The sequence below is a fragment of the Lissotriton helveticus genome, chromosome 1_1 (genome assembly GCF_964261635.1).
Source record: "Lissotriton helveticus chromosome 1_1, aLisHel1.1, whole genome shotgun sequence".
Lineage (NCBI taxonomy): Eukaryota > Metazoa > Chordata > Amphibia > Caudata > Salamandridae > Lissotriton > Lissotriton helveticus.
In genome coordinates, this window is record NC_136057.1 from 248,238,724 (window position 1) to 248,252,075 (window position 13,352).

The 13,352-nt window shown below is 41.0% G+C and overlaps 1 protein-coding gene across 1 annotated transcript in view; it reads right to left on the reverse strand.

The window, feature by feature from the left end:
• The window catches only part of LOC144789783 (matrix metalloproteinase-17-like), a 184,089-nt gene that overhangs the window by 39,720 nt on the left and 131,017 nt on the right, over nucleotides 1-13,352 (reverse strand). The window contains exon 8 of the mRNA XM_078665354.1: nucleotides 11,261-11,413. Within this exon, the coding sequence (XP_078521480.1) occupies nucleotides 11,261-11,413 (153 nt within the window). The remainder of the gene's footprint in view (nucleotides 1-11,260; nucleotides 11,414-13,352) is intronic.

A 13,352-nucleotide genomic window follows, 5' to 3' on the forward strand; every position in this document is an offset into this window, starting at 1 on the left:
AACTTTTAGAAAAAAATGGATACTTAAATCTAGGTAGTTAATCTTATAGAAACCTAGAATCTGAAAGTTACGATTAATCACTTTGTTCTTTAACATTTTTCTTTAGGGTCGGGATGGGTTGGGATTACGTATATGAGTTTAATACGGAGGGGGAGACTGTGGGGAGACCTCTCTGGTCAGCTGCCCATTTAACGGCAGCAGAAGATAGTGGGAGGCTTCTGGGTAGGTACTTGGGGTGGGGCCTCTAGAGCAGGGGGAGAAGCTAAAGGGGAGAGGGAAGAGGGGGGAAGGGGTAGGGGTAACAAGGGTGAAAGCGACAGCACAAGCACAAGCACATGTACAGACTTGAATAAAAAATGTAATAGGCACTGCTTAAAGAGGTTAAAATCGAACAAATGTATCAAATAAATTGTCTAGCATGGAATGTCTCTGGTCTCAATGGCAAAATTAAAAGACAGTTAGTCTTCGAAGAATTGAAAATGTATAACCCTCACTTTGCCCTTTTAAACGAGACTCACATCCAATTTCAGGATCGTAAGATGATGGAGCAAGGGGGATATGAACTGATTACTTGTACCTCTTTGAATGTACCAATTAGGGGTGTCGCTATACTTAAGAAGAAAACTTTCAAGATAGAGTAACTTAGAACCGCTGCAGGCGAAGCCGGTAGATGGGCATTAGCACAATTTAATTTAATGGATGTAAAATATGTACTATGTGCCGTGTACGGATCAAACACTGATGATGCGGGGGGTTTTGATCGTCTCAATATTGAACTTTTGGACTGGGAAGGAGAAACAATAATGATGGGAGACTTTAATTGTGTTATGAACTATACAAGGGACACGACCAAGACGAACCCATCACAGTGTATGCGTAAAACTAGGGCAGCTATTTTAGAGCTATCGCGCATTCATAATTTAAAGGACGCATGGAGGAACCTATATCCGACACTTGCAGGTTATACATATTACTCTGCCCCCCACCAAATGTGCTCCCGCATTGATATGGCCTGGACGACAGATCGGGTTTTAGAGGGCAGTAAAATGGAGATCTGCCCAAAAGTAACGTCGGACCATAATCCCATCATACTACGGTTCAATATACTATCTCCTAAACCGGCTGCTAGGTTATTTTCTTTTCCAAGGTACTTGTTAATAGATACTTTTTTGTTTCTCAATTAAAGAAACATATTAAAGAATTCTTAGAACTTAACTTAGATTCAACACATCTCATTTACGTATGGGATGCATGTAAAGCGAGCATCAGAAGATTTGCTCAGCAATTTATTATGAGACAAAACAAAAAACGAAAGGATGAGACCTTGGAAATGACCTCTAGAATAAGGGCACTGGAAGAACACCTGGTTGAGGCTATCATACAAGAGAACTTAGGGGGACGAATTTCGAAAAATAAATCTTTATTGGAACTAAAACTGACTACCCTTCGGTCTAAAATTAAAACTTTTTTAAGAGAAAAAGCTAGCTCGAAACTACATAAATACAAACAGTCTCAATACGAAAGTGGTGACAGAGTCGGCAAAATTCTTGCTTATAAGGTTGCTGAAGACAGGGCCAATTCTATTATAAAAAACATTAAAGGGGCGGACGGGATTAGCTACAATCAACCAGAACAGATACTACAACAATTTGTAACATACTATAGTAACCTCTACACACCTGAAACTACCCCTACTGAAGAGAACATACAAAGATACTTAACTAAGAATTGGTCACTAGATAGGGAACCTGACTTAATGGAACCACTTGAAGGACATATTTCACTATCCGAAATACAAATGGCTATTTCTTCTCTCCCATCGGGGAAATCTGCTGGTGATGATACACTTCCAATAGAAATTTACAAATGCTGTAGCGAGGAACTGCTACCTACACTTTGCTCGGTGATTAATCAAATCGGAAACACAGGCAAAATCCCTAACTCCTGGAAAACTGCTAAAAATTTTTTTTTTTTAAAGAAGGATAAATCACCTGTGGAGTGTGGGTCTTATCGGCCCATCTCCCTGATAAATGCTGATGCCAAGGTTTATTCAAAGTTACTAGCCACAAGATTAGCCCCGCTAATGCCTAAATTACTTAGTCAACACCAGCACGGCTTTGTGACGGGTAGAGACACGACAGCACATGTTAATACTGCTATTACTGCATTTGACGTTGCCAACACTAATCCCTCCCCACTCGGTATGGTGTTATTAGACGCAGAAAAGGCCTTCGACCGAATGGGGTGGGATTACCTTTGGGCTTTATTAAAGAGGATGGGCTTTGGGAAACAGTTTCTTACCAGGATTCAAGCCCTGTATGACTCACCCAACGCAAAAGTAGGTTATGCCAATTTGACTTCTAATAGTTTCCCGGTTTTAAGAGGCACACGTCAAGGGTGCCCCCTGTCACCCCTTTTGTTTGCTCTTGCAATGGAGCCTTTTATTAATTCAATACTGACCCAGGAATGTATTATCCCATTTACGCATGGTAATAACTCCCTCAAAATTACTGCTTACGCAGACGATCTGGCAATTTATACAACCGATGTACCTAAAGCTATAGCTGGGATCCTTAAGGAAGCTGACGAATTCGGATTGGTTTCGGGATACAAACTAAATTTAAACAAAACGCAAATTGCTGTAAACTATAAGCTTCCGGCCCCAGTTTTGGGGGTTTGCCACACTGCGAATTACTTGGGTATTAAAATAATATCTAACTTAAAAGAAATTATGGCCTTAAATTATGATACTTTATTGAAGGAGATAACAGGGACTCTTTAAAAATGGCATAAGGTTCCTTTAAATTTAATAGGACGAATTAATCTTATAAAAATGAACATTCTGCCAACATTTTTGTATTTGTTCAGGTCCATCCCGCTCTTGGTTAACAACTTATTCTTTAAAAAACTAGACGGTATTCTAGGAAGCTATATTTGGGGCTACAAAAAAAATCGCAGAGCTTTGTCTCTTCTCAAACTAACAACTACTAAGGGCGGCCTCGACTTCCCCGACTTTAAATTTTATTTTTACGCTTCTTTCCTGGGTCGGATACGTAGCCTTTTTTCTTCTAACTATCCTTATTTTTATCACCAATTTATGCTAGGAACAAACTCTGTACAATTTTTAGCTAGAAGCAATGACCCAAACTACTTTAAAAGAGTGAAGTTTAAGACCACTAAAGATGTAGTCCTTAAATGGTATACCATTATGGCTATTAATAAAACTACGTTCTTTCACCCAAAACTAAGCATGTGGTATAATCCGGGCTTACCTGAGATTTTTAGCGATCCAATAGTTAGAACATGGGCTAATCTTGATGTAAACCACCTTTCCGACTTATAAAGATCATCAGGTTTTTTAACATTTGACACCTTAAGAACACTTTATAATCTACCTGCAAATGCTCTTTTCAAGTACACACAGATACGTGATTTCTTCCTGAATAAAAATGAAACTAAGGGAAATTTTAGACTCAGAAATTTGGATTTGCATTTACGGGGAAACAAATAGTGATATAATTAGTCTGGGGTACAAATGTCTTTGTCAACTTAAACCTGATGATTGCATTAAAATCGTACAGAAATGGACTACTACTTTAGGAATGCCCATCTCTCCAAATAACATTTCCACTTTTCTTCATAACAGTAACTCTTTAACTAACTCTTCTAGCTTAAAACTTTAATCCTACAAGACTGTATGCCAGCTATACTACACGCCGCTGCACTTCTTTAAGTGGTCAGGGAATAACGCAATACCCGAACGTACAAAATGCCCAAAATGCGACCTACTAGCAGCAGATATAGTACATATAATTTTCTCATGCCCGGCTCTACAAACATTTTAGGATGAAATAGAAAAAGTGCTGAAACTGAATAAAATGTTCTTTGGTAAAATCTCTGCCGAGATGATACTTTTGGGAATACAACCAAATATTGCTACTTACAAGGATCTAATGTTTATTCTAACCTCTTGTGTAAGACTGATAATCGCTAGGGCTTGGATCTCAGACAAACCACCATTGGTAACCGAATGGTGGCTTCTGGTAAACGAGATATACGATATGGAATTTTCAACTGCTACAATTCGAGGGATTGGTTCTTTGAAGAAAGTTGATAAAATTTGGGGTAATTTGTTTCCTATTCACGAATGAACGACTTTATCTTTGCAGTACTAGATTTTTGAATAGGTCCTATTTCTTTCATGGTCAGAGCCTATTTGATGCAGAAGAAACTGATGTATTTTTCTTTAATATACCGTAAATCTCTTTGCCTATTCTCTATTTGATTAAGTTTTCGAGGAATTTATGTATTCTAATTTTCTGTATTTTTTTTCTCTTGTTGAAAAATGCTTTATTTTTTAAATGTACGTCTACTTGTGCTGTCAATAAAAAAACTTTAAAAAAAAGAGAATATTATCAAGCCCATTTATCGGCCGTTTTCGTCCGATAAAGCGGCGATAATTTTATCGCCCAGGCTTGATAATATGCCCCTCTATGCCCTAGTACAACGGTCTTCTTAACGAGGATAGAAGGCCTCTCAGATCTCTCGAACGCATTTGGAGATTAGTCCCATCTTCGTACCACCTCAAGTTTCTAAGTAAAAAGAGAAACACGTACTATAGAAAGATCAAGCGCACGAAAGTTCACTTCTTTAGCCACCAACTAGACCAAGCCAGAAATCGACAAAAAAAACTCTTTGATCTCATCAAAACCCAATCTAAGTACGTTCCACAACGACCTCAAGACTTAGCCAGCCTGCAACCCAACTGTGAAGAATTCTCTGACTTCTTCATTCAGAAAACTGACAATATCAAGAAGGAGCTCTTAAATGACCTGAAGACCTCTGGTGCACACCCCACTCCCACCCCCTTCAGCACCACACCAAATCACCTCAAAGCTTAATTTAAAAAACAACGCATCATGGTCATCCTTCGATACATATTCAGAAGAAGCTTTAGGCAAAATTCTATCTACCCTAAAGCCGGCCAATCACACCACCGACCCTCTCCCAGCAAATGCTGTTAAAGACCTGACCCCCTGGCTTTTGCCCCTCTGGACCAAAATTATTAACAGCTCTCTCCAACAAGGCTGCATCCCTGATACCCTTAAAATCGGACAGGTTTCTCCCATACAAAAGAAACCCACAGCCGACCCCTCTGACTTTAACAACTACCGGCCTATCTCCAACATTCCTACCTTGGCCAAACTACTGGAAAAATGTGTTCATCACCAACTCACTAAACACATTGATCACTATGACCTGCTTAACAAACATCAATCAGGATTCAGGGCAGGTCACAGCACTGAATCAGCCATGACACACTTTATTGATGATGCGCTACAAATCCTGGATCAGAACGGAGCTTGTCTCCTCATATTGTTAGACCTATCATCAGCCTTTGATACGGTTAAACATGAGAATCTGATAGAGATTCTAGAACATAGAATGAGACTATCTGGATCAGTGCTAAAATTGTTCACCTCCTTCCTCCATAACCGAACGCAAAAATCCAATCCAGTACCAGTCACGCTGGGGGTCCCACAAGGCTCCTCACTACCTCCGACATTGTTTAACCTCTTCCTGGAACCCCTCACTGAATTGCTTCATGCGTCTAACGTTCAATATCATATGTATGCTTACGACACACAACTGTATCTCAAGACTCAGTCCTTAGAAGACATTAAAGTGCTCAATACAACGCCCAGGAACACCCAGATTTGGTTGGCAGAAAACCATCTCAAATTGAACGCTCAAAAAAACTAATTCCTCCTTATAGCCCCACCCACCAAAGTACCCATGATGCAAGACCTGATCAAACATATTACTGCATTCAACGTTCAACCCAACATTGTAGACTCCACTAAGTCCTTAGGCATAACTCTGGACAGCAACCTAACTATGCTGAAACAAATTAGTAATGCCACAAAGGGAGCAAACTTTCTGATAAAAACGCTGAGGAAACTGAAACCATTTTTACCAGCAAACGATTTCAAGTTGGCAGTTCAAGCGCTAGTTATCCTGAGGGTGGAGTACGGAAGTGTTTCTTTGTGTGGGCTCCCAAAAGCGACGACAACACCCCTAAGAGCCTCAATAAATGTAGCAGCAAGACTCGTCATTGGTTCTAAGAGAAGCTCCCATATCTCCCCAGACTTAAAAGCCTTAAACTGGCTACCGTTCGAAGCCAGAATTCACCTAAAAATAGTATGCATGACCCATAAGGCCTTACACCACAAAGCACCCAGTTCCCTCGCTCAGAAGCTGATGATCTCGGGTGGGACAAGAGCCTCAAGAAACGCTGAAAACCTGCTACTGAAACCCCAAAAATTCAACAGGAAGAAAACCTATAAACAAACCTTCTCAGGAATGGCGCCCAGGATCTGGAATTCACTGCCCCCAAAAACTAGACTAAAAATGCCTCTACCGCTTCTGTCAAAAAGGAAGTGAAAGCGTTCCTCATGGCGAAACTCACCCACTCATAGACCAAGGTATCGCGGGGTCCAAGCACCTCCTTTCCATTAACACCTACTTTGACACGGTTTATCACAGTCGTTCTAGATACGCACGCTGACCGTGACCTAATGCAAAGGTTTTATGTTGTTCCTGTATCCTACACTATGTATTTTGGAATTTTGTTATACCTACATCCATTTGTTTGTATATCCACCATGATTGAATGTACAGCACTCTGATATCCGCAAGGATCTTGTTCGCGCTATATAAGACCTTCAAAATAAAAATTAAAAAAATTAAAAAAAATTGTAACTGATTCTGGTACGAGGTTAGAGAACGCAGGAAAAATAACTTCTTCCTCCATTGGGCAATCCATTACGAAATCAGGTGGCCAATATTTTTCGGCCAAAAGAATATCGTAACCATATGTCAAGTTCTCCCAAAAGAGACCCTTTATTTACTTGGGTATGTCCCCCTCCATTTGGAGCGTTATATTGTATAAACGATGTGGGACACTTCCCCTTGTTTTAGATGTTTCCACCATGCTCATTCAGCGCTACTACCTACAGAAAATCCACCAGGTTCTGGCGAGCTATTGTTACTTCTGTCACGCTGTCCAGCATCATCACTGTCCATTTCCCATTCAGAAGCAGAGTCCTTAGTCTCTACATGGACCTAACTTGGGAATACAACACTCTGCCACTAGCAAACATAAGTTTCAGCTGCCTAAGGTTCACACCTAAAGTAGTTTCACCCTTCCATATTAACTAAGCTATAAATCTCCTGGCTTTTTTCCAAATTTGCATTAATGCATCAGAGTGAGCCTTACACACTCTACATCTAAGGAGAGCAGTAATGTACTAAATGCTGAAAATACAAGATATTAGAAGAACCACACGTTCTTTCATGGCGTACGCACCACAGACATTAGGTACTATTGCAAGATGGATAGCACAGGCTATAGCATTCTGATACCAGTTAGCAAATAAGACTTTAAAGGTGAGAAGAAAGGCACATTCAACCAGAAAGAAGGAGCAACACTAGTGTTCATGGCCAATGTCTCGTCACAAGACATTTGTAAAGCTTCAACATGGTCATCAAAGCACGCTTACAAGACACTATTGCATAGGTATAGAGGCATAAATGTAGGCAGCAGTGGGACAATCAGAATGAAAGTAGGTTTTTTTGTTCTCTTTTGTTCTCTCTTTTTGTTCTCTCATCAAAACCCCGCCACAGAAGAGATAATACCACTAAGTATTTGATGCAAAGAGAATCTAAAAGAGATTTCATCCTGTAAAAGAAACCAGTTACTTACCAGTAAGAATGGTTTTGGAGCTTGAAGCTCTTCTACCTTCATATGCAATCCTCCCACTTCCAGAATGAAAGAGTAAAGTGGAGGTGAAAAACAAGAATCTAAAATGGATGTCACGTTAGGAGACATTGTGACCTTATGGTCAACATCACAGTGACTCACACAAGCTCCGTCGCCTATCTCAGAGTGGATAAAGCTTTTATAAACCAGCACTTTGGGACCTAACCAATAGATGGCAGAGTAGTGCACTGATGTTTTTTTTACCATGCATGCCATGTAGCACAAAAGGTGCTTTCCACTACAAAGGTGCACTTTTCACAGTACACCTTTTTAGTGAAGGGTGTTAGTGGAGGTGGATCAACTCACACACCTGTAGGATTTACGGAAAACCCCATCTACTAAGATAGCCAGACTTTCTAAACCTAATATCTGCTGGAAGCAGATGAAAACAAGATTGAATGCATTGATTTCCCTTGGAAACCAACACATTCAATGTGTGCTGCAGTGCCCAGCTCACATTCAATGTGATTTCCCTCAAAAAGCAACACATTCCATGTGTGTTGCAGTACACAGCACACATCCAATGCATCTGTCCCTTCTATCTTTGTCATAGGAAATTTTACTCAAAGGGTATGTGTCCAGTACACATTCTATGTTAGACAAAGCGCTCTTGTCCCTGCACCTTGTTACGAGGTTGAGCATTGCGATAGGCCGACTGTTTGTACGTCAGCAGCATCAAAGCAAAATGAGTCTGCAAAATTTGTCATTTGTCTTAGTAAACCTGGGCCTCTGTTTGGATGCTGCTGTTTTGTATCTATTTTCCATGGTAATTCTACTGTACTACTGTGATTAACAATATTTATATGTATGTATGAGGCCTTGGCATAGTGTGGACTAAACAACCTCTGATGGTTACGAGAGTGCTGTAAAACCAGGGTAAGAATAGGTACATTGACTGTGTATAATACTTACAACACTGGTTTGCATACAATTGGCTTATGGCAGGAGAGCAGGTTTAAATTCCGATCGTTAGGTAGCAGCCATTTGTGGTCAGTCATTGTAGGTTTAAGTGGCAAGTATGTTCTTTAATTGTTGGGTTTGCTATTTTTTGCAAACAGGTAGTATGCTCTGAGTGAAGCAACTATGGGCTGTTCAGGATTGATTTTTTTCTATTCTTTGACTCTTTTATCTGAGTAGAATGATATGTACCACTGAATTATTAGTTCATGTACTATAACTGACTGCATAATTATTAATGTTAGATATTTATAATCGTAATGTATCTGCTAGCTTTACCTTTAAGTGATGATAACCCCGAAGGCATATCTATTAAGAGAATATACGTATGTGTCCAACTTTATGAGTGTCTGTTTATAAATAATACACTGTCATGTCAAACAATTATAGGAATATTTTGTTTAGTAATGTTTTTATTAATTTTAGGACCCGTGGCTCTCTTCCTGACGAAGGTGTTACACACGTCAAAACGCGCCTCGAACCATATACAGCCTTGCCACAGCTTTATCTATTGTAGTGTTTTCTATGGATATATATTTGCTGATCTGTGTCGTTTTGTGTTTTTAACATTTAGTAGTCAGTACTATGTATTAGATATCTGTACTGTTTTTATGAAAATATACACAGAATTGAATAAAATACTTATGTTTTTATACATTTTTAATTTAGTGGTTGTTTGACATTACATGTATGCATTGTGAGACACATACTTTAGATTTACTTACTGTTCTATTAATTGTCTAGGAAGATATTTACATTCTGAGTGAAGCCAGTGTCAGGTGGCACTCAACAGTGTTATATCATGTAGCAGAATGTCTGTTTTTATTTAATCATTGCAAACAAAGCCAATTCTTTCCTTTAAGCAGAACTTTGTGATTTCAGACTTAATCATCCGAATCTGATCAGTGTTCACTGTGTGTTGTGGACTCCATTTATTTGGATTAATGCACCTGACAGCATTGATTTGCTCAATTAAAACACAGGGGGCTCGTAAGTTTTCGGCGGCTCTTCGGCGTCGAACTCCTCCTCGTCCTCAACTTCGACGATAGTCGTCGCCGGCTTTGACGGGATGGTGAACCTCTTCATCCGCTCGTCGAATTCTCCTTTCCTTTGTAGGATGTTATCCATTTCGGCCTCGAGCCTTCTCTTTTTCCTTTCCATCTCGGCGGCCTGTTTGGCGTCGAGTGTTTTGGAACATCTCTTCGGCATAGACGTCGACTTCGAAGAAGCCTTCGGGTCCTTTTCCTTCGGTGTCGAGTGCTCCTTTTCAGGGGCGTGCTTCGACTACCTAGGCTTTTCGTGTGTTTTCGCCGCCTGGGAGTCCTTTTTGAAGAATCCACTGGGCTGTTTATCCCTGGATGTAGCTGCGGCCGTCGAAATGCTTGGCGCCAGTGCTCCTTTCGTGGACTTAGACTCTGTTTTTCGAGAGTCTGACTCAGGCTTTCGAGTGTCCGTCGGGACTTTAGGGGTCGACGTCTCTCCTACCTCTTTTGTAGTTTTCTTATTGGTCTCTACGATTGTGAAGTCATCTGGTCCCTCGACGATGTTGTCCTCTTCGTCACTGGAGAGGCCCAAGTCCCGAAGCGACGGAGGTTGGCCGTTTCCTTGCATGCTGTGGTTGGCTATCCTCTGCCTCTCTCTAATCCTGAGAGTCTTCGGCGTGAAGACGGAGCAGGCGTTGCAATCCTTGCTTTCGTGGTCAGCCGGCAGGCAGAGGTTGCAAACCGGGTGCTGGTCCTTCTGCGTGTACTTGTGGTGGCAATTGCGGCAGAATTTAAACGGGGTCTTGTCCATTCCTGCGCTCAGTGTGCCCCCTGTGTGCGCATTCTCCGTTGGATGTCAAAGTGTTTGAAGTTCTCCTCCTTCTTCGTCATTCCGGCTCGGTGGTCTTGTTCCTGGATGTATTCTCCAAACTTTTTTGGTAGATTTCAGCTTTTTCCTTCTTCTTTTCTCCAAAAACTCTGGAACCTCTCGGTGATGATACAGACCCAACGGCGGAAAAAAGAATCTGAAGATGGCGCCCAAAGGTGGAAGCTTCCGCAGGAAGCTTGCCAGCGTCACAGGAAGTACACCAGAAGGTGGGACGTCGACGCCCACCTGGGCTACGAAAAAAAAAACAACAAAGAAAATACTACGATTCCGGACCCAACCATTAGACCGCGGAATAATGCACGGCATAGTGAATCCAGAAAGATTCACGCTGCAACACTTCAGAGACTGCTGCAGAAAAGCATCATATTTTCACAGAAAGACCTGGCACCTAACACAAACCAGTGGCCAATAAGCTTAACATGATGAATGCTGAGTAAACCTTCTTGTTAGACTTGTGATTCTGGGATATGTTTTGTTGATCTTGGCCAGTACATTCACTAGTCCTGCCAAGAATGTGTTATCTTTGATGTTTAGATAAATGTCACAGGGTCAAAGATCTTTTTCCCGCTAAGTGCTGTAAACTTCTGACACCCACAGGGAACTTCTTACCGCTAAAGAAGAGGATGCGATGGTCCAGGTGCCTCTCATACACTGCGTCCAGCTTCTCTAGGCCACTGGGGAGACCATGCCAGAAGCCATGGATCCTTGCAGGGTGCAGGGATGTCAGGTGGCGAGCATGGGTTAAACGCCAGAAAAAGCGACCTATCAGATAAAGGGAATAGTATCAGACAAGACATCACACTCCTATCGGGTTCTGAACTTCATACCATTATCACAGCTCCTAAGTTCTAAACATGGGTCCTGGGATAGTATACCTTCTCTGTCTTTAACTCTCAGACCACACCTGTCTTTAATAGCTTTTCACTAGGCCCATGTACCTAAATGCCAAAATAGCACAGCTACCTTGGGTGGCATGCAATTTTATATGGTTATATGTGTTTCCAATGGAAAACTTACCTGACAAAACTTGGTATGACAGATTGTCGTTATTATGGGAGTCAGCGGCTCGGGGAAAAGCACTGTGGGCACATTTCTGGCAAGTAAAGACGTTTTTTTTAACGAATAACTTTCTTGATACTGGTGGCCATATCGGTTGAAATCTCTGCTTTTATGCCTCATCATATCATATCTATGGATAGGAAAGCTTAATAAAAGGACTCCGCCCCAATATATATATATTTCTTTACCTTCACGTCTCTGGACCGCTGGGATCCTACATCTCCTCTGAATCCCTGCTCTTTTAGAACATCTTAGAGAGGGAATATTCTACGCCTGCAACGATTTTGACCTTCTATTTGTGTGAGGTTTGCCGTCGACCATCCCTATGATCCATGGGCTGGGAAGAATTCCTCTCTGATACGCTGTGAGATGCTGCTGTCTGCCCGGATATTTGCAATTGTTTTACTTATACCTTCTTGGAACTTTTGAGGACTTTGTTGGCCATAATTAACTGAAGGATTGGCGCCCTGATGAAGGAATTCCCCACTGTGGCATTTTTCCAAAACACGCGTCGGCGCTTCTGTCTGTTTGGCTGTTGAGAGTTCTTTTGTAGTTGGCTGGATTGAGATGGATGTTTTTGATTTATGAGTGTGTCTGCGATTGATTGCATGAGTGACTGATATATAAAAAATGTTTTTATTGTTCCTTGTAATTCTGGGCTGACGCTATATGAATTTTTTATATATAATGTCCTATTCACCTTAAATATGAATTTTCTCTATGCAAAAAAACTAATGATAAGAAAATTATTTAAACATTCTCAGCTGTTCTGTGGGCAATTGTTATCAGTGGAACCTATTGGTCAATTATATTATTGGGAACGGCCCTTTCATGTTGTTATACATGACAGATTATTTTGTCATAACCTTTTTGATACATTTTTCTTCACGAAGTGTTATAAGCAGGATGACAAAATCAACTTGGTGAAAATACTTCTTGAACAAATTGCATTTCTTATTCTTTAATCCTCCTCTTAACCCCCCTTCCACAATCCTTTCTATCTTCTATCTACTATTAGAGAATTATGAACTGATCCACTTCCTTCCTTCACTTAGGGTTTCTTTTTCCAAGCCTGCCAAATAAGTCTCCACCCTATCCACACTACTGCCACCATCAATTCCCATCTCCTTTTTCACTCTTTCCTTAGTTTCGCTCTCCTCTTCTTTCTTCCCCAATGCCATCTTCCTCTTCCTTCAACCAGGCCACAGAAGACATAAAAGGGAAACTAGAAGACTACTGAGACCCTTTTTTTAAAGAAATGTACATTTACCTTTTCCAGGGAAACATTTTGTATTCATGGGAAAAGTATTTCATCATGTTGATTTTGTTTCAAAATGAAGTTTTGTCAGCCTGCTTCCACCGGTTTGGCTTTCTTCATTTTGAAAATCCGCACGCCCTTCCCCCGACCCCCTCTTCAACTCACCACCATCCAATGCAATCCTACATAAGACAGCCCAAATCCCCTCTCCTGCATGCTGGTAAACTGCCGCTTGGCAGTCCGACATGCAAATGAATTATCCGAAACTATACTCAGCGAAGACATTGACATTGTCTTCCGGACAGAAACCTGGTTTAAGGACCACTTGGCGGCTTTTCTGGACCTAATCATCCCTCCCGGCTTCTCTATCCTCAGGAAGGATAG